At 31.6% G+C, this 22,319-nt stretch overlaps 5 protein-coding genes across 10 annotated transcripts; 4 read left to right on the plus strand and 1 right to left on the minus strand.

Annotated features, from left to right (window-relative positions):
• Window positions 1-3: 3 nt before the first annotated feature.
• Window positions 4-3,534, plus strand: Rab3GAP1 (RAB3 GTPase activating protein subunit 1). The gene is made up of 2 exons (XM_047052609.2): window positions 4-144; window positions 212-3,534. Exon 2 carries the CDS (start codon window positions 214-216, stop codon window positions 3,412-3,414), a length of 3,201 nt encoding a protein of 1,066 aa, XP_046908565.1. The 5' UTR covers window positions 4-144; window positions 212-213; the 3' UTR covers window positions 3,415-3,534.
• A 238-nt stretch (window positions 3,535-3,772) lies between these two features.
• On the plus strand, window positions 3,773-5,488 carry LOC124490151 (N-lysine methyltransferase SMYD2-A). The gene is made up of 3 exons (XM_047052611.2): window positions 3,773-4,133; window positions 4,204-4,381; window positions 4,474-5,488. The coding sequence occupies exons 1-3, from the start codon at window positions 3,871-3,873 to the stop codon at window positions 5,296-5,298; spliced, it is 1,266 nt and encodes a 421-aa protein (XP_046908567.2). The 5' UTR covers window positions 3,773-3,870; the 3' UTR covers window positions 5,299-5,488.
• On the minus strand, window positions 5,333-12,783 carry LOC124491018 (uncharacterized). 2 transcript variants are annotated; one of them, XM_047053613.2, is made up of 5 exons: window positions 11,052-12,783; window positions 6,929-9,716; window positions 6,518-6,860; window positions 5,765-6,139; window positions 5,333-5,683 (listed from the first exon to the last, which is right to left on the minus strand). In XM_047053613.2, the coding sequence occupies exons 1-5, from the start codon at window positions 11,215-11,217 to the stop codon at window positions 5,558-5,560; spliced, it is 3,798 nt and encodes a 1,265-aa protein (XP_046909569.2). In that variant the 5' UTR covers window positions 11,218-12,783; the 3' UTR covers window positions 5,333-5,557. The 2 variants fall into 2 exon arrangements, with proteins under 2 accessions (XP_046909569.2, XP_046909568.2); XM_047053612.2 differs by having other exon boundaries at window positions 5,765-6,142.
• On the plus strand, window positions 12,302-17,171 carry LOC124500498 (uncharacterized). 3 transcript variants are annotated; one of them, XM_075730904.1, is made up of 7 exons: window positions 12,302-13,263; window positions 13,335-13,830; window positions 13,943-14,287; window positions 14,344-14,377; window positions 14,706-15,312; window positions 15,412-16,898; window positions 16,979-17,171. In XM_075730904.1, the coding sequence occupies exons 5-6, from the start codon at window positions 15,231-15,233 to the stop codon at window positions 16,404-16,406; spliced, it is 1,077 nt and encodes a 358-aa protein (XP_075587019.1). In that variant the 5' UTR covers window positions 12,302-13,263; window positions 13,335-13,830; window positions 13,943-14,287; window positions 14,344-14,377; window positions 14,706-15,230; the 3' UTR covers window positions 16,407-16,898; window positions 16,979-17,171. The 3 variants fall into 3 exon arrangements, with proteins under 3 accessions (XP_075587019.1, XP_075587020.1, XP_075587021.1); XM_075730905.1 differs by lacking the exon at window positions 14,344-14,377 and having other exon boundaries at window positions 13,144-13,263; XM_075730906.1 differs by lacking the exons at window positions 12,302-13,263; window positions 13,335-13,830 and having other exon boundaries at window positions 14,266-14,377.
• Ask1 (apoptotic signal-regulating kinase 1) lies at window positions 16,835-22,277 on the plus strand. Of its 3 annotated transcripts, none has more exons than XM_075730884.1 (5): window positions 16,835-17,432; window positions 17,575-17,799; window positions 17,869-18,377; window positions 18,436-21,931; window positions 22,016-22,277. In XM_075730884.1, exons 2-5 carry the CDS (start codon window positions 17,629-17,631, stop codon window positions 22,181-22,183), a joined length of 4,344 nt encoding a protein of 1,447 aa, XP_075586999.1. In that variant the 5' UTR covers window positions 16,835-17,432; window positions 17,575-17,628; the 3' UTR covers window positions 22,184-22,277. The 3 variants fall into 3 exon arrangements, with proteins under 3 accessions (XP_075586999.1, XP_075587001.1, XP_075587000.1); XM_075730886.1 differs by having other exon boundaries at window positions 16,856-17,423; XM_075730885.1 differs by having other exon boundaries at window positions 16,878-17,409.
• The last annotated feature ends 42 nt before the right edge of the window (window positions 22,278-22,319 follow it).

Genomic DNA, 22,319 nt, shown 5'->3' on the forward strand with positions numbered 1-22,319 from the left:
ATGGAAATATTTCCCGATGTGAGAATGTTTTTGTTTGCCCAGGAATTTTACCACAACTACAAATGATTCATTGATTTTTGATTTTGTTCTGTTTTTTTGGGGGGGATTTTTTTTTCACTGGTCATTTACATCATCAGGATTTAGGTAAATTTCTAAAAATTTTTTAAAAAAAAGATATGATAATTGATTTGTTGTAATCATGCACGCACAGATATGACAACAATGAAATGCGATGAAGAAATATTCGAAATTAATGATTTTAGTACATCATCCGATTGGGAACGTTTTATTGCCGATATTGAAGAGATACTTACACATTGGAATCTAACGAATAGTGTGGATAATTCATCATTGGATTCAATCCACACACCATCATCACCAACACCACAGCTTCCAATTACGAAAATTGCTACATCAAAATTGTTATCCGATCCACATCGATGGCAACAACGACAAGAATCGATCAAATATCGTAAAGTTGCTTTTTCATTACAATTTTTTCAATTCAAAAAAGATCCATTACCAACACCGTCCGTGTCGATTGGATTACCTGAACATTGTCCGCAGTCGAATCGTAACCAATCGAATCAATCATGGCGTGATATGTCATCAATTGAGAATGATTGGCCCGTCACTGGACATCCATTAGTACGTTATTATGGGCTCAGTCAATTCCTGTTACTCATACCATTGAATGGTGAAACTATCAGTACAGAAGATCGTGCAAGACAATTGCTCGGTTCTGCTTCCATTGCTTTACATAATTTAGATTGTGAAATTCCATTTTTTTGTCAAATATCAACTTCCAATCGTCGATTATTTATGGGTGTCGGACATCAACCTAATGGGTTTCGTACCTATTTTGATATAATACAATTTCCGGATATTCCACCATCATATCGTTATTTCAATGAACTAATGGTGCTGTTCAAAAAGAAACTTTATTCTTCATTTTCATATCATTCGAATGTTATAACACCAAAAGATGAATCGGTCGATGAATATCGATCATCATCGTCAAACGATCCTACCGTTCGGGTTTCCATTCGATTCACATATCTATTGAACCGATGGCCAACTGAATATCTGCTATTCAATCCATCCATGGATGTTCATAATTTATTTGTTCGACAATTTTCTTATTTTGGAACATCTCGAAACAATTCAAAAGCTCATGAACAAATAATGGCAAATTTTGCAAATCTTTACGGTGATCCACTTACACAATGGCAATTGGCAACAACATGGCCATCTGTAGCAGAAGAATTAATCACTGATAATGCATATCATAGTGATTTACAGCCACGTAATGCACCACGATGGTCATTACGATCATTATTCACAGAAGATTCAAAAAATAGCCAACTTTATTGTCGTCATGTTGAATTGTTTCGAATTTTCATACAACTTGGTAATCGTAGTCCAAATAATCCATTGTTGAATTTATTGCTGCGAAATACTGATAATCACCAACAACAAAAAGATGAACAGGAAACACAAGATATACGTCAGGCATTGGATCGATTATCAACGCCCATCCATTCATCGGCACAATCATCATTGTTGAAAACAACAAATACACTGTTGGTGACTAGTCAATTATTATCAAATCTAATGTCATTGGCAGCCGGAACTGGTTCTAGACAAATTCCATCCGAATATATCGAAGCATTTGTTGAGAATTTATTCGATGATGATGATGATGAAAAACCGGTGAAGAATACGGATATCAAATCGAATGATGATGATAATGAGGATGATCAACTTGGTAAATTGAAATCTGCACCACGTGATAGCCTTAGTTGGCGTCTAGCAAATCTTGTTGTGAATATCTATGGTCAAACTCGACAACCATTCAATCTGGCTCAATTATGGAAATTTTTTCTACAAAAATTACGTACTCATTGGAGATCTGGACGACTATTGCCACATCTCGATGAAAATACTACGGACAACATTGATCATGGATCATGTCTGTTTCATCAAAAACTTCAGATGTTCAATAGTTGTATTCGACAGAAAATTAAACGTGAACATCAACTGGATTCGAACGTAAAGCTGGCTGAAGATTCGGATGAAGAATTTTTTGATGCCCAAGATGAAGAACCCGAAATGAATGAAAATCAAACAGCCGAAGGTCAATTTTATCCGTTGAAAGATGTGAAAGGTCAACCAATGTATCTACTTTCATACCCAAATCGACCAATACAAGTGCCACAAACACAGGATCCAGCACCGATGACTGAAGATGTTCTTGCACGACAAGTAACACATCTGGCTCAAATCGATGATGCTCGAATGAAAATCCGTCTACAATCAGCTGGATTATTGTCCGATATGGAAGCCTTCAAAGCGGCCAATCCAGGTTGCCAATTTGAAGATTTTATTCGTTGGCATTCACCACGTGATTGGATACAACAATCGTCTTCCGATTCCAACGATGAAACTTCTGATACATTTGGCCTAAGCCGTAGAATGCGTGAATCTAATACATGGAATGATCTTTGGGAATTGGCACGACCATGTCCTGTTCGGCGACAAAAACGTCTATTTAATTATACGAAAGAAGCGGAAGAAATTCTACAATATTTCGAAACAATTTCATTGGCAAATTTGGTACATTATCTTTCGCCAATCGTTTGTAAATCAATCATTTTACAATTATTACAATATCGAAAAGAAATTCTTCATTTTATACGATCCAACAATCGTGGCGATTCAAATATCGATTTCTTATCTATTGATATGGTTTCAATTGAACATTTATTCACCATTGGTGATTATGAGCGACTAATCGATGTACAATTGATTGAACTAGAATTTGCAATGTTAAAATTCTATTCATTATTACATAAATTCTTTCATTCATATGAAACATTTTTTCATCGGCAAAAGAAATCATTTGCTGATTTATTTCGTGATCAACAATCTACAACAACAACCATAACTACAACAGTTGCGAAAAAACAACCGATAGCTCGAATATCAAAATTGAAAAATATAGGCCAAACAATGGGCGAAATAAAAGGATCAGATTTCATTCAATTCATTCTGGAATTAATATCCGAACCAGAAAAAGAATTCACTAATACCGATATGATTGCACAGCTTATTGTACAGATTTTTGCCGATTCTGATCGTTTTCAATATGAACAATCAACAAGTGTTGGTGATCGAATACCAACAGCAACAACAACAACAACAAACGAATCATCATCCGATAATGATAAAATGATGAAACCAATAACATCTGGTTCGTTGCCGCCACCTACTGGTAAAGAATTTATTATACGTGCAACAGGAATATCAAGACCAGCACCATATTCACGGCCATCATCACATCGAATGTATTGTTTTCTTGCTAATGATTTTCGTATTGCATCTGCATTCACTGAAGATATAGCTTATTTTTGAGAATTTTTCATTTTAACAAGAAAAAAAGTTTTTAACATTTTTTTCACTCTTGTTTGTTTGTTTTTTGCTTGCAAAATTGTTGAAAACTTGATAAATAAATTTCTACTACCATGTGATTAATTGCAATTGAAAGTTTGAAAATAGACAAAAAAAAAACATTCAAATTTGGGCGTATTTCTTTGTCTCTGATGATTGATTTTGCCACTGATGCGATGCGATGCGATGCTATGAATAAATGAAGGTATGTATGAGCTAATTATAGCTCGATGTTTAAATACGATTCTTGGCAGATGTTTAATGATTCTGGCTTTTGAATGCAAAAAAAAACAGCGTGGTTTTTTTTGTTTGTTTGTTTGACGATTGTGTCTGCAAACAAAATCATTGATGATGGTTTTTTATTACTGATTCGTTGGTGGTAACACAATTTCGAAATATAGATCAAACCAAAAAAAAAAAATGAATAGCCGTCAAATAGCCGAATCTAGCCATAATTATCAACCTGGTGATGTTATATTTCGTTTAAATGAACCATTAGTTTATGTAACAAAATATGAACATCGATTGTTTACCTGTGATCAATGTATGCGTTCAATTGATTCATCTATTGTTTGTCCTGGTTGTCATAAAGTTTATTATTGTTCAAATGATTGCCAAATGAAAGCATGGTATCGTTTACATCGTATTGAATGTTCGATATTGGCTAAACGTGAACCAATGCAGTATGTAGTTTTATTCTATTTTTTTTTGTTGTTTTGTTTTGATTTTAAATCTTTTCTTTTGCTACTATAGATTCGAAAATCAAGGAATCGATTATATGCAACGTTTAACATTACGTCTCTATCTTTTAATGACATCCAAAGATGATAATAATGGTGATAAAACAGGACTACAACGATCATTTACATTACCACATAATGGCCAACAACGAATTATTGATGAGATGGAAACACATTCAGAACAATTAAAGGTAGAAATGGATTATTATTATCCCCTTGATCTTGTTTTTTTTTTCTTTTGATTGATCGATTAATAATTTTTTCATCATCATCATCATTCAAGGATTCGGACCAATTTCGTGGTATTATCAATTATTTTAAATTCTATCAAATTGATGATTATGATGCTGAATTATTATTACAATGTTATGGCCTATTACATGTGAATAGTTTTGGTATCGATTGTTATGATACCGATAATCTTACTATCGATCATCGTGGTTGTGGCCTATATATAGAGGCATCAGTTTTTGATCATAGCTGTATGCCGAATGCATGTGCTGCTGGTGATGGATTGGCATTAGAAATTCGTGCCCTTCGTCCAATTCGACCCGGTGACCTAATCTATTTGGATTATGTTCAAGATATTCTACCAAAAGATCAACGTATTAAACATCTTGAAGAACGTTATTTTTTCACCTGTAAATGTATTGGTGGATGTGCCGATAACATCGATAGTGATGATGATCATCATAATAATGTATTCGATTCAAATGTTGATTTTAAACGCTACCGAGTATTGGATAATCTAATTGAAAGTCTTAATCCAAACAACAACAACAACAACAACAACAATGACGGCGATGATGATGATGGTGAAAATTCGGATGATCTTGATGAAGATACATGGCGACAATTGTATCAATTATGGACACAACGATTAACCATACAAGAAGAATATTATCGTAAATGTGTATATCATCCATGTTTGTCATTATTTTATCAATCATTTTTAAGATTTTTAATATTAAATCATCATCGTTTCTGGATGGATGGTATAGAAGCTGAAATGAATCGTGTAATGGCAAAAACACGTGAACATCTAGCCATCACTCATGGTAATCATCATGAATTCTATCGATGGACTGTTGGTAATTTTGATGGTTAAAAATAAAAACATAATAATAACATCAAACTTGATGTTTGTTTTCATTTTATAATAATAATAATAAAAAAATAAGACTTTAATCAATTTGACATGATGATGATGATGATGATGAAAAAAAAATGTTTTTTTTTTGTTGAATTCTGAATTGATGATCAATAAATGAATATATAGTATGCTGTGTGTGTGAAAATTGAAAATTTTTTTTTGTTTTAAAAAATTCTGATTTGATTCAAAATAATTATCATCAAATCACAATCAATTAATAATAAGCATGGCTTGATGATTGATGATGTCTTACAGCAGATGGATTTGTTGCATATAAATGTCCTGGTGAATAGATTAATTCACGTGTAGAAAATTCCGTTTCATTATAGACATCATGTTTCTATATTTATTGAAAAATAAAATGAAATATATTTTCAAATGTTTTTTTTTTTTGCAAAAAAAAAATAAAAAATAAACTTACATATGATGATGGATAATGTATTCCAGTTGATTGGCCACCTGAAATGGTACCATTATTATTATTATTATTATTATTGTGATTATTATGTCTACGATCATTATGATATGAATCATGATGATTATTATAATGTCGAGATTTTGATGTTTTATTATTATTATTATTATTGGCCGTACTAATTGTACGTGTTGAATTACGGCCATTACGGCCATTATTCCATATTGATTCGGTTGAATAACCAATATTTGATGATGATGGATCATAATGATCAGATGATGAATGATGATGATTATTATTATTATTCGGTACAACTCTTACTGGTTGTGCATACACGTGACTAGCATTTGGATGCTGCATATTTGTTGTTGTTGTTGTATCCTGCTTGGATAAAGTAAAAAAAAAAAAAAAAGAAATGAAATTTAAAATTTCAATCTAAATTATCTACAGCCAATGGCTATATATTCGTAATAATAATTTATTATTATTACTCAAGGCTATAAACTTGACCTAATTTTGATCTATCCCATGATGATGATCTAGATCTTGATTAGAGAATTCGGTTCCAATCGAATGATTCGATTTAAATCTAATTTAAATTTAAATAAACTTCTTTCTCTTTCTATCTATTTGATTTATGTATCTAATTAATTATATCTTGACAAATCCTAATTAATGGCAAAGAAAAAAATGTCAGTCTCATACCACACAGTATGACCACTTGACCTTTGTGTGAATAAATCAAAATGTCCACTTTACCATATTATTTGTAGCTGTTGTACCACCACCACCACCTGTATAACCATAGCCATTTGTACTAGCTGAATTAGTTGTCGTATTTGTCGATGATGATGATTGTAATAAATGTTGTTGTGAATCAGCCGAATATGCATGATGATGATGTATTTGGGGCCATAATGATGATGATAATGATCTACCATATCCACCGGCACCAACAACTGTACCATCAATAGTTGACATACGTGACATTGTAGCCAATGCTGCTAATGATGCAGCTGAAGGTTTATTCATATAGCTAAATGTATGACCACTTGCAGCTGACATTGCTTCAATTTTTTGTTGTTCATGACGAAATCTTTGGCTGAAACGACAAAAAATATAAGAAAAATGAAGTAGAAAAAACAAAGAGTTAAAATGAACACTACTTACTTCCACATATAAAGACAGATGAATGTAATGACAATGATGACCAATGCAGCAATGGAACCACCAACAGCAACACCTAAAACTTCAGCATCAATATCACATTGGCTACCAATAAAGTTTGCCCGACATCGACAAACACGTTCACCTTTGATGATTAAGCATTCACCACGATTTGAACAATATGATGGTGAACAAGTTGAACAAACACGACCGGTTTGCCATCGATCACCATCAGCGAATTTATCTTCATAACCGGATTCACATTCACAACGGAAACCACCGAATTCATTCACACAATGTGCATTACGCGAACAATCATTTAGATCGGGTGCGGAACATTCATCCAGATCATCGATTCGTGTGATAGCATTTGAACCAGAATCCACTGATAACTGTGATTCACCAAGATTATTTTGTGATTCAATTATAGCTTGCGTTAATTCTTGCTGTAATTGTCGTTTGATACGTTGTGATGTATTGATCGAACTATCATTCGATCGTAATGAAATGGTTGCATTGACAATGGTACGGCCACCAACAGCATAGAATCGATTAATTTTGACAGCCATCAAATAAGTATTCAATGATTTGGTCTGTGCAAACAATGAATTCATTGCATGTATAGATTCAAATTCCAAATATTGATATTCTTCAGAATTAGCATTCAATAATGAACGTGTGAATTGTACTTTATTACCGGCCATTTTATCCACACGAAACGATAATGATAATGATATGACTGGTGAACAATTTGTACGTGGAATAATTCGTGCAAAACCTGGTCGACATTGACATGAACTAAGACCCAGTTCGGTAATGCATTTTTCATTCAATGAAATATCACATGTACTATCATCACCAACGATACAGGTATCAATACGTACGATCGGTACATTTGGCCGTGGTCGAAATGCCGGACGACGTACATATGGTTTTGCCAATGATTTTTTCGTTGTAGAATTTGAATTTTGAGTACCACCGTTATTAGTGTTGCTGAATGAACCGGTCCCGGGTATTTGATTACCTGGTGATGATTTTGATGGTTTTATCGATTCGATTATACCAATTTTATTATTCGATCCACCGACATTATTTCTAGCCGTAGCTATTGTTGCATCAATCATATGTGTTGGGTCAAATTGTCCGATTTTGGGCTTTACATTTTCAATTGGTAATTGCATGATTACAGGTTTTCCATATGATACACTTGTTGTTGGTAAATTTAATGGTGGTGTTGAAACAGTAGCCGTTTGGTACGGTAATTCTTGGCTAGCTGAAGTTTTATCCATTGTAGATGATGATGAAATCGTTGAGGAGAATGAAGTTATCGTTGTTGATGTAAACGATGGCTCTAAACCGACAGTAGATGTAGTAACCGGAATACGTTTTCCATAAACAACATCGTTTATTTTAGATGAATGAATTGGATTCGATGTAACACGTAATATATGTGAATATTGATTACCAGGATTTTGATGCTGTTGCTGCTTATGGTGATGATTACGAATTTCGGTTACATCAGGATTGATAACGGTCGAAATAGTTGGATTTATTGTCGTAGATGTTGGTCGAATTGAATTAGAGGAAATCGTAGTCATCATAGTTGTAGTCGATGTGGTTGTAGGTCCAATTTTATGTTTAACAACCATTTCGAATACACTTGGCCCTTCATCCTCTTGCATTGTTATAATTTGTGGTGGTGGTTCCGATGCCGATGATGTTATCAATAATCGATTATTATTAATTGCATTATTACCATTTGATGTATCATTGTTATGATGTGCACCGAAAAATGGTATGAATGTATCAATTTTATTATTACTTGAATGATCTAATCGATCTCCGGATGATGAAGAACTAATTTTCGACATTAGATTGGCAATCACATTGTTCATCATCGTTTTGTTGTTATTATTTATATTGGCCGATGGCGATATGAATTGATGAATTAGGGCATCCATTTCGGCTTTAGATAGTCCATGTAATGTTGGTGGCATCTTCATCATTGGATTATTATTATTGATACTATTTGAACCAGGTTTCACAGGTGGCATTAGCATTGGTGGATTATTTAATGGTATTGCCGGTGGTGATTGTTGTGGTCTTGAATTAGCACCAGTTGATAATAAAGGAATGAATGGCAATTGAAATGAAGGATAATTAGATTGACCGAAATTGGCCGATGGTCTACCATTAAGTTTGGGTGGTGGTAGTGGTGGCGGTGGCGGACCAACAGGACCACCACTAAAACCAGCCGGAAAATTTGGACCACCTCGAGGTATAAGATGTGCTAAATGTGCAGGTATTCGTTGATTTAGTCCACCATTATTGGCCATTTGTCCTAATAACATTTGTGCTAATTTTGCCTGTTGATCCGGATTGGTAAATAGATGCGGCTGCAATGGTAATGGTGGACCATTTCCTGTAGTTGAAGTAGGCATTTTAAGATTACCACCAAGTAATTGTGCAAGTCCACCAAGAAGATCATCCATTCCATGTGATGAGCCACTATTACCGTTTTTATTATTTGAACGTGATAAATCTTTGGAATTTATACGTCCAGCGGCCGGTAAATCGCCATCTTTCTTGATTGGAGGAAAATCTTGTCCTAATTTGGAATTTCTTCGCGGTTCACGTACTGATCGTTTTGTATCACTATCACTATCGTCATTTCTAATTAGATTCAATGATGATGATTCATGATGGGCGACATTTGTAGAAACTGGGCCATCATGATGATCAGACAATGATGAAAACAATTCATTTGCATTCGAATGATGATGAATTGGACCTGTGAACACACAACGAAAAAAAAAACAATGTGGTAAAATTAAATGGGAAATTAATTAGTTTCGGAATGAAGAAGAAAATTTTCAGGAAAAAAAATGTTTCAAAAAAAAGGACCGGGAAAAAAAGCCATCAACCTAAATTTATGGCTGTGTGTATGTGTGTGTGCAAAGAAAGAATATTTTTCAGTATCCACCTTTTCTTTTCAGTTTCAAATTTGGATCAATTTCATTTTCATATTTATTTATATAAAAAGCAAGCAACAGAAGCAAGACGAAAAAACAAAACAAGAGAAATTATCAATGTAAGTAGAACTCTAATTGTAATTGTAATTGTTTTTTGTTGTTGTTGTTTTGAAAAGAATTTTTTTTTTGTTCATTCCATCAACATTTGTCAGTCATGATATGATGATGATATTATTTAAAATTTAAAATTTAAATTTAAATCACGAAACAAACTTATAGAACAAAATATAATTATTATCATTATCCATGGTGACAAAAGATGAATATATACGATATATTTTTTTTTTCTTCTTCTGTCATCCAATTTAATGGATAGTGACATATTTGGTTTTGTTTTGTTTTTATTTTCTATAGAGAATAGAACAGAGATAATTGTATCAAAAAAAAAAAAAAAAAAAAATAATAATTGAAACTAAACTATTTTCATTTTCATTTTTCGTCTTCTTCTTCTTCTTGGTCATTGTTTTGTCAGAACAATTGTTTTCAATTCTAAACAAACGAAATTTTGGATTTTTTTGGGATTTAAAAAAAAAATTAAATATAAATCACGTAAAGGAATTTTTCTCTTGTGGCCGAAAATTGAACGAATAAACTAAGATACAGAGACTGGTAATTTTTTTTTTGTTGATATGTGCCGGAAGCTGGGCCCCTCAGAAAAAAATCAACTTGAATATGGGAATTCTGAATGGCCATATTTGTTCGAATTTTGGTAAAAGTTTTTTTTTTCACTTTCAAAAAATGGTCAGTGCCGTTTTTTTTGAATTTTTAAAATTTGACCATTGTTTTTTTGAAATGAAATGAAATGAAATGAATCAGGTCAATGATTTTTATGATCATTTTTTTTTCGTATGCAAAAAATTATTATTTAAATTCTATTGTATGTTTAGTTTTCTAATTATTTCTATGATGATTTATATAATATTAATTTCGTTTCATTTTTTTGTTTCTATTATCTTAACAATACATATATAGAGGTTGATGTACTAAATTTAGCCATTTTTTTTTATTAAAAATGAGGGTGACAAGCAAAAAAAATTCCAGGAAAAATTCAAACTGACATTTAAATTTAAAGAAAACACATAAAAGTTGCTAACCTGTTGATTTCAAATCCATGATCGATAACAATGGATGATGATGCTGTTCGGATAGCCGTTGTTGTTGTTGTTGATGGAAAGGTCGGTTTCTTTTATCATCATCATCATCATCAGCATTATGATCATGTGAATCACGATGATGATGACCATTAACAACAAATGTCATTGTAGCCGGTCTATTATGTTGATCATCTATTATTATTATTATTATTATTATTATCTGATCGTTTTGAATGTATCGAATGTAGAGGAGGTAGATGATGATTTGGATGAATTAAAGATGTTGATGCAAATAATGATGATGATGGTGATTTGATGTCGAATAGGAAACGATTATCATCGACATTTGATATCGATGTTGGCTTTACATTGAAATGATAATTCGATGATGATGAGAATTTGAATTCATTATCATCATTTGCATTGACAATAATCGAATTTATTGTTGTTGAATGAATTAACGGGATAGAATCATGAATGATCAACAATAATAATAATGATGATGATGATAATGATAATAACATAAACAACAATGATGATGATTTTGATGATTGTGATGAATATAGCCTTTGATTTGGTAAATTCGATGATGATGATGATGATTTGGACAATAATGATGACCATTGATTGTTTATCGTCGAATTATAATGATAACCTAAATTCTTATGATTCAAATGATGATGGTGATGGACATGTGGAAATTGCCGTAATTTTTGTTCCAATTTCCAATGTTGATCAATATAATAATAATCATCATCATCATTGTTATTATCGATATTACACCCATCATCATATGATGGGAAATTCGGGTTTGGTTCAATCATTTTGACATTTATACATTCATCATCGTAATGAGAATAATGTTGATCAACAGTAGCAGTATTGTTTTTCCGATTAGAATCAATCATTTTATTATTCCGTAGGATATACCGATGATTCATTGAATTACATTATTGGTGATGAATGAAAAAAAAAACAACCGTGTCCATCAAATAGTGAATTTCAAATGTGAAGAAAACACAAATCATACATACATGAAACACGTTATTTCGCGAAACAAAATTTCACATTTTCACATTGAATCATCATCAATTTTTTTTAAATCAACAAAAAAAAGAGATAAGAATGACAAATGATGATATTTACAATGTTGAATACGTTATATTAGACGGGGACACACTTACACACACACACACACGAGCAACAACGAAAAAAAAGTGGCACGCAAATGGACAATTCATTCTTCATTCGAGAGAGAAAAAAAAACAAAACGGAAATTAATCACTTTTGAGACAAATACAAAAAAAAACCAACAAGGTCTTGAGACAAATTTTCTTGATGATGCGACAATCATCAAATTATTTAACAACAACAAAATAATGTATGTGTTTGTAAGAAACAGTCTTTTCTATTCAAAATCAACATACATGCATGATGAATGACGACCACAACCAACAACCATCATATAACGGACAATGGCAATGACGAACAACAACAACAACAACGAAAAAAAAATGTCGAAGACCGACAAATCTCAACCGAAGAATTCAACAAAACGAAAGCAAACGACGACACACACACACACATAAGTCTCTTACTTCTCTGTGCAAATTCAGTTCTCTCTGTTTATCTCTCTCTTTCTTTTTAAGTGGAAAAAAACTGGTTCTCATCATCATTGATCGAATCCAAAAAAACGGGGAAGCAAACAAAATGCCATAATGATAATAATCATGAAGAAGAAGAAAAAGAATCCTGTCCAGTCAAGTTTTTTTTTCTAGTGTAAGAAAACAAAAAACCAGAAAAGAAAAAAAATTGGCGACAAGAACAACAAGATAGACATGATTACCATCATCAGAAAGATCAGATCAACAACAACAACAGTAACAACGAAAAAAAAGATGAACGAACTTGACATGGAATTCGATGACTAGGGGATAAAGTCGAAAAACTTCTTCATCATAGTTGTGATCGAAATGTGAATAATAATTTTACCGCCATTTCAGTACCGTTGGCAATTTATCATCATGTCAAGCAATGCGAAGGGCAAAAAAAAGGGTGGCTATCCGGTTTGAATTATGCTAGGATCCGTTTTAACCTTCAAAAATATTTTTCTTGTGTTCGTGTCTGTGTGTTTGTGTGTGTCTGTCTGTTGATCAAGAAATTTCGTTTCTTCGTCAAAACATTTCATAATTGAAGCCTCAGCCTAAGACAGGTGAATGTGAAATTCAATATTCGCGAATATTTATCCTTTCTCACTCTAATGTTACTCTTTTCTTTACACAGATCATATAAGATGGAATTTTTTTGTCCGAAAGAAAAATCATGGTACAGAAATACTTCGGTTAACAGAAAAAAATGTCTTGGTTTTAACGATAACCAACTGGTATAATTATCCCTATGCGCATAAGTGTGACCATTAAAATCATCGAATCAGATCGAATCGGATTTTCACACACACACACACATGATGATGATAATGACCTGTTCGTCTACCTTACCAATGAAATAGATCAAGGTTATATAATGAAATAGGAAGTGAACATCATCGATGCATGTCTATGTATATGTGTGTGTCTGTGTGAGTGGTATTGAGAAATTGATTATTCACATGAATTCATATAAACTGAATGGTCAAATCAATTTCATCACTTTTCAAATAATCAACCAATCAAACAACAACAAAATTCTACTATCCTATACACACATACAAGTTCTCGAATATAAAAAAAAGGAAGTGAAGTTCAATAAATTTTATTCATTGTATTTTCAATGTTGTCAGGTAAGAAGAATGGATTCAAGTTATTATTATTATTATCATTGTTACTATAATCGATAAATATCACAAACCTGTCAAAATAATGTCTAATCTTTCTCTATATGTTTTTTTTCAGATTCTATTCTTTTCGGTGAAAAAAAATCGTTCCATTCAAGACAAACATCAATCAATCAATCAATCAATCAATGATTGTTCGAAACCCCTTTTTTCCTATGATGATGGTGATTATCATAGCAACAACAACAACAATCGTTATTATCTTGTCTTGAAAATAATATTCGAAGGGTAGAAATAGATTCGAATAATTACAAATTGTTCGATGTTCTTTCGTTTTTTTCTTCGAAATTGGATTCAAATCATTTATTATTATCCTGAATATTTGAATGTTTAACAGCATCATTTAAACATGCACATACACACACACACACTGGTTTAACTGACCTGATGTTTTCTTGAACAGGTAAATATTTGGACTAACAAGTAGAAAAAAAACGATTTAACTATTTTCACCTGTAGTAAGACAAAGGAAAAAAAAGGTCACGAAACTAAGGTAAATATATCCATCAAAGTGCAATTATTTGTCGGTGAAAAACAAAACCATGAAACATATCTTTAATTGAATTTTATTTTATTTTAAAAAATTTTTTTTAAACAAATTATGTCATCATCATAATTGATTATCATTATGATGTCATCACCTTTTTTTTGTCCATTTAATAGATGTTGATGATCGTTTTCTTTATGCAAATCAGATAACAACAACAACAACAACAAAATAACAATTTTCAACACATTTAAACTTGATTTTTTTTTTGTTCTGAAGAAAAATTTAACCTTTTTTCATCTGATTTTTCTTTTCTTTTCTTTTTTTTTGACAGCATTTGTTAATGGTGAACGATTGAATCCGGAAAAGTAACCGGATCATAAATTTTTTCTCATCATTTGGTTCATTTTACTACTACTACTACTACCTACCACTTTGATTATGGCTTAGTTTATCACCATCACCATCATCATCGATTATTTTGATGATAAAAGCACCAGATATATATATTATACTAAGTTGATTACCCATTTGAAAATCGTTTTTTTTCCAACCTTCCAAGTTAATATATTCTGAATGAATGATCCTTGATTGTGCTTTCGTTCTATAATCTAGTCATCCTAGTCCGTTTATTCAATCAAATCATATCACTTAAATTTGATTTATTTTCTCAAGAAACTACACAACGGTAATAACGTTTGGATGATAGTAATGATGATGATGATGATGATGGTAATCGATTACCAATGTGAGAATAATGGATGGATGCCATTTGAAAATCTACAGCCAACAAACTGTATACCCTATTATTATTATTCGAAAAAAATGTTTGTTTTCTGAGTTAATTTGATTTTGTTTCATGCAAAACAAAACAAAACAAAACAAAAAAAATTCGAAATTTCAAAGCATTCATTATATAATCGTCGAGCAATGTTTGATACGTAAGTCAATGTTTCCGATTTTTTGTTTTTAAAGTGCTTTTTTTGTTTCTTGATTTTAATTTTTGTTTTTGTTCCTCTTTTTTTCCCTCTGATTGATAGCAATGAATTACAAATTCTTCATTAATGGATCGATATTATTATTATCTGTCACTTGTCTGTCGTTGGTACAAAGTATACCCGTTGATCAATCGAATGAAACATCATCATCTAAACTGCCGATTATGATTGATGATGATGATGATGTTGGTGGTACATACAGCAAAACAAACGAATCCGATACTTCATTATCAATTGATGAAACAACAACGATGGAAAAATTTCATCATCCAGAAATTTTAATATTGGAAATTGTATCACAACAACAAAAATCTGATGATGATCATCCACATGCTCAATGTATAAGAAAATGTTCATGGATTTATCGAAAATTATTAAATGATTGGTGGATCAATCATGCAATTACATCATTATTAGAAAAATATCAATATGATAATATTGTAAACAAACAAAATGATAATGTACAACATAAATCCAATGAAACTAATGATGATAATAATAATAATGATCCAACAATGATTGTATTTGAAATGATACATCAATTACCTTATCATTATCGAATGGATCTATTATTTCGACAACAGGAACGTCGTTGTTTTTCTGTTTGTGATCAACATTTTCTTTTTCATCATAACCATCATCAACATCATCATCATCATGGAATAGGAAAACGTAATCAACTAGCAGCTGGAATATCAGCTGATGGTGTTCAACAACAACCATCGCAACGTTTAATTTCAGATTATTGTCGACAATTTACACGAAAAATATTTCAACATATTCCAATGATATTGATGGCTATTTCAGCAATGCTTATAATGTTTATGTTTTTCTGGTCATTAATTGAATGTATGTTTCAAGTGGAAGATCCAGCTATTGATCATACATTTATTATTAATGATGGAAAAAATGGTCAAAAATCGAAATTATTATTGGATCAAAAACAATATCAGCAACAACATCAATTTCAACAACAGCTATATAAACCTGTACAAATAATGGCTGTACCAACTGTTGATGGTGATCGTAATGAATGAATGATAGATGGAATTTTGATTTTTTTTTTGAAAATTAAAACAATTGTAAAATGTAAATTCTTTTCTTTTTTTTTGTTCAAAATTTTGGCGCTCATGAAAAAAATAATTTCATAACGCCATCTAGCTAAAAATATTCAAATTTTTTCTCCCATTCGATTTCCAATGTATCTTCTCACATAAAACATTATTGTCATTGACTTTTTATATAATGTTGAATAACTATACTGCTTTTATATGCTGATGATCATCATTGATGATACGATGATAATGATGGTGATCATCTTCATCATCATCATCATCATCGATTTCCATAGCTACAATGGTAGTAGCAAACAAACACTCATATGCATACACACATGCAAAAAAAAAACGGATCATCCAATCCAAACATTTACAACTATCAAAATAGAATGGATATATCCTAACTACAACAACAACAACAACAATCATGACGATATAGAAGATCACATCAAGCGACAAGTCCAAATGCTGGTATGTAATTGGTATATGATTGAAGCTTGTATTTTGGTTGTTATTATTATTGTTGTTGTTGTTGTTGGACTGTGTTGTAGTGTTGCTTTTTTTTCATTTTTTGCTGTGATATCCTTCGATGTTATATTTATCAAAGTGAGGATGAATCACCATGCACCAATGAAACCCGGTTGAAAAAAAACAACGAAAAAATATTTCATTCATATCAAGTACTAAATGATCATCATCAACATCCAGTCACTTAGTCAGTCAGTCAGTCAGTCAATCAATCAATCAATCAAAGAAAAAAATAATCCAATCCAAAATATATCAATTTCAAAGTTCATAATCATCATTATTGGAATTGTAAATTTCATCATTAAATCATAAAATTTCAATTTGATTCAATCATCATCATCATCGAAAATATGATGGACATACAAATATCAATAAAAAAAACCTTGAATATTTTTTCCTATTTGTTTAGATTGATTGATAACTTCTATTGTTATTGAATATATCCGTGTCTTTTGTATGAATACAAGTGTAAAACTGGTTTGAAAATTTTTTTATTTGTTTGTTTCCTCAGAATTTTTTCATTTATTTATTTTTTTTGTTTCATCGAAAATCTAACGTGATTTTGGTTTGGGTCAAACTCAAATCGTTTTTTTTTTTTTTGCTTGTTTTCGCCTGTCAGGCCACCATTATATAAATAAATTGGACCACAAATGTGGTGATAAAAGAAAAAAAAATGTCGACAGAAAATTCAAATTCAGATCCAACAAAAACAACAGCCACGACGACATCAGCGGCAACAACAACAACAACGGCTGCTGCTGGTGGTGGTGAATCGAAAAAAAGTCCATCAAAAGAATCTAGTAATTCGAAACCAAAAATCGATGTTGCCATTGTCATTGATCTGGTATGTTTTTGAGTCACTAATATTTTTTTTTAATTAATTAATTTTATTTATATACTAATTTTAAAATAGCAAATCAAAGATGGTAATTTATCACATCGTATGGCCGCATTTGAAGAGATTAAAAAAGCCTGTCATATGGTCAATGCTAATTATCAGCTGATTGCATTTCATAAATTAGATTTCGATGAAATCAATGCAATCGATGCATTCCATGCGGCCGATGTTGCCATTGTTGATCTATCAATACAGAATCAACAACATTCATTATTTTATCGAATTGGTAATCGTGAAAATTTTGGAATGAAATATAATATTTTGATATTCAATGATGATTCATTGAAAGTAACGATACCATCGAATTTGCCAATTTCAACATTTAATCTAATCAGTTATCGTTTGTCACCGGTGGATAAAAAATGTTATTACACTGAATCTTTGCCAGATAAAAATAGTCGAAACAATTCTAATCCAAATATTCGATCATCAACAAATCGACCACCACCATTATCATGTGAAACGAAAATTTTACTAAGTACAAAACTACGAAATGCATTACAACATGTTGAAATACAAACCAAGTAAGCCGATCCGAATTGATAAAATTGATTAATTATAATTTTAAAAATCTATATATAGAACACATTTGAAGGAAAAATTCCTATCCGAATTACGTAAAGCACGCGAAACACTGACACGTGATGAATTGACAAAATCATTACATGATTTTCGAAAAAAATTGGAAAATAATTCTAGTCTTATATCGGCCGATATTGTCCATAATCTTCTTGTTTCATATCGTGAAATACAGGATTACGATTCAATGGTATCATTGATTGAAGAGGTACAATCATCGAAATTTGCCTTTAAATTTACGCCACCTTTTCAATATCTGCATGCATTTGCATTGAATCGCCGTAATCAAATTGGTGATCGTGAACGAGCATTGGAAAAAATTCATGAAACAATCGAAGAAAGTTCATACATTGATTCTATCTGTTTAGCTGGCCGCATTTATAAAGATAAATTTATTGAATCACAATATCAGGATAAAGAAAGTCTTGAACAGGCAATCATTTGGTATCGAAAAGGATTTGATCATCAACCAAATGAATATGCCGGTATTAATCTAGCTACATTATTGGTCATTAGAGGTGATGATCTGAATAATTCAACTGAACTTAAAGATATAGCATCCATATTGAATCTTTTGATTGGCCGTAAAGGTAGTCTTAAATCAATACAAGATTATTGGGATGTTGCAACATTTCTTGAAATATCTGTATTGGCTGAAAATTATACAAAAGCAAATGAATCAGCCGAATGTATGTTCAATTTGAAGCCACCGGAATGGTATCTGAATTCTACATTACGAAACATACAATTAATTAATGATTTTCGTAAAAAACCCGAAGATGTACGTCTGACACCTGAAGAGGAATTGTTTCGTTTTTGGATGGAATATTTTATTGAAGCGGCCAAAGATCATGCTAGTCATATAATAAGATTTCCAGTCATTATACAAGAAATTGATAAATCATTGATACCAAGTTATGTAACTGTAAATCAAAATGATCAAGATGGTAAATCATTGCAGATCAATAATATCTGTAAAGAATGTATACGTAATCCAGATTCATGTCGACGGCCACATAATTGGCTATTTCATTCATCAAAAATACGTGGTGTTAGTATGTATAAATCGGATCAACGTTGCCTTTTTCTATACGTACTATCGGATGATTTTCAAATGTTTTTTCCATCAGACGAATATCGTAAACGTTTTCATGAACTTGTTCTAGACATAACAGCCAATGAAGAATGTTTAGATTTAGATTCACGTATAATGGAATCGATACGAATTCAATTTGATTATGATTATGATGAAAAAATGAATAAAATTAAATTAGGTGAAGGATCATATGGTACAGTATATGCAGCACATGATAGTAATAATATTGCCATCGCTGTGAAAGAGATACCGATCAAGAATAAAGATGAAGTTCAACCATTACAGGAAGAGATTAAGTTACATTCACAACTGAAACATCGTAATATCGTCAAATATATTGGTTCGATTAATGATGAACAAGTGAGTGTTTTCAAAATCTTAATGGAACGTGTACCCGGTGGTTCATTATCACAATTATTACGTTGTAAATGGGGCCCACTAAAAGAATCATCGATTGCCTATTATACTAGACAGATTTTGGATGGTCTTCATTATTTACATAGTCAGAATATTGTACATCGAGATATTAAAGGTGATAATGTACTTGTTAATACATATACTGGTGATGTAAAAATATCGGATTTTGGTACATCCAAACGTTTGGCTGGTTTAAATCCACGTACTGAAACATTTACTGGTACATTTCAATATATGGCACCTGAAGTAATTGATCAAGGTGCACGTGGTTATGCAGCACCAGCTGATATATGGTCACTTGGTTGTACTGTTGTTGAAATGGCCACCGGAAAAACACCATTTATCGAACTAAGTTCTGGTCATGAAGTCATATTTAAAGTGGGATATTTTAAACAACATCCTGAAATACCGGGAACATTATCGGAAAAATGTCGTAATTTTATTGAAAGTTGTTTTGAACCAAATCCTGCTAAACGTCCAGCGGCTGCTGAATTATTGGAAATGCAATTCATGGAATGTGGTTCATCATCTTCAAGAAAACGTAAACCAGCCAATCAATTACAACCAAAAAATAACAATAAAGTCAATCCAAATCGTATGTCTGTAGACTTTAATCGTTCAATATCGATGCCATATGATCCAACATTGAAATCAACAGATTCATCTAGTTCTACAACCGCCGTTATTGATATTGTACAACAGCAACAACAACAACATAATGGTGGTGGTGGTGGTGGTGATCATACACCAAATTCAATGGATAGCTTACAAGATTCAAATCCATTCACATTAATGCCATCAACAATTAGTGGTTGTGGTGGTGGTGGAAATAAAAATCCAAATAGCCGATTACAAACAAATCTATCATTAAATATAAATAATCTACAAAATTCAAGTGGTGATGAAAAATCACCAAATATAATGACATCTGGATCATCGGTAGCGTATCCGGTAACACCAAATGATTTAACAATGAATGAACATAATATACAAAAAAGTCTTTCACAAGTACTTGATTCAAATACTGAAGATATAACTGAAGTTTGGTGGCGTCGTTTGATTGAAAATTGGCCAGATCAACAATTGTTATTACAATCACGTCATATACAGAATGTATTATTCCCTGGTTTTCGTGATTATATCTCTACAAATAAGAATACATTGTATTTGATGAATGCCTTGTATTCATTGGCAAATGAATTTAATGAAAAATTCAATTCAACCAATGATGATCATGATGATGGCGAAGACAATGATGATCATGATGATGATGATGATGATGATAGTGTCCAACAACAACAGCAACAATCATTGGATAATGATGAAAATAAACGTTTTCTATTCAAACAATTACAGACGGCAATCTATTATTTTCAAGATGCAATTGATTCAATATTGAAAATACAGAATATACCACCACATTGGATTTTTGCATTAGATTCATTGATACGTGAAAGTGTACAGGAAGCACAACGTTTATTACATTTATGTTATAAAAATGTATTTGAAATTGAAATGGCCGGTAGTGAAGTGGCTGTACCACAATCAGCCGGTTGTGGTGGTGATTTAAATCATTTAATCAATGTAACGTCACCATCAACAGCTGATATGTTAAGACATTCACAGGAATCATTATTCAATATGCAATTGATAAAATCCGATCATTTTAAACAAGAAATTAAACATCTATTACAGGAAAATAATAAAACAGTTAAATTATTATCGGATACATTCAGTGAATATCTTGCCGAACAGAATGAAGTATTGCGACGTTTATGTGAAAAAGTACAGAATCAAAATCGTCCAAATTTATTGATCGATAATGCTGTTGTTGTTTCGGCTTCTACTAATGTCGATACAAATGATGATGGTGGTGGTAGTGGTGGTGATATCGACAAAAATTCAGATGATAATCAAAAATTTAAAGATGAAACAATGATTACAATGTTGGAAAATGAAAATATTAGTCGTTCAACAATCGATGCTGTAAGTATTAATAATAACAATGATGATGATGATGATGAATTCGATGTCGAATTGATTTTCTTACCATTTTTTTTTTACTTCTAGTTAATTCGTCAAGATATTGATCGAAAAGTTTTATTTGAATTCATAAGCCGTGATGATCTCCGTAAATTGAATCTAACATTGGGTGAAGAACTTCGACTTTGGAATCTCATTGAAAAGAATAAAATTCGTTATCAATTGGTCAACAACAACAATGACAAATATGATTGATTTATAATTTATATAATTTATAATTAATTTAATGTTTTTTTTTGCAATTTGAAAACAATAAATTACAAGCTTTGTGAAAAATCAAAAAAAAAAATCGGCGGGTTTTTTTTTCGAAAATCACACGTGATCATTAATG

The sequence above is a fragment of the Dermatophagoides farinae genome, chromosome 4 (assembly GCF_024713945.1).
Source record: "Dermatophagoides farinae isolate YC_2012a chromosome 4, ASM2471394v1, whole genome shotgun sequence".
Classification (NCBI taxonomy): Eukaryota; Metazoa; Arthropoda; class Arachnida; order Sarcoptiformes; family Pyroglyphidae; genus Dermatophagoides; species Dermatophagoides farinae.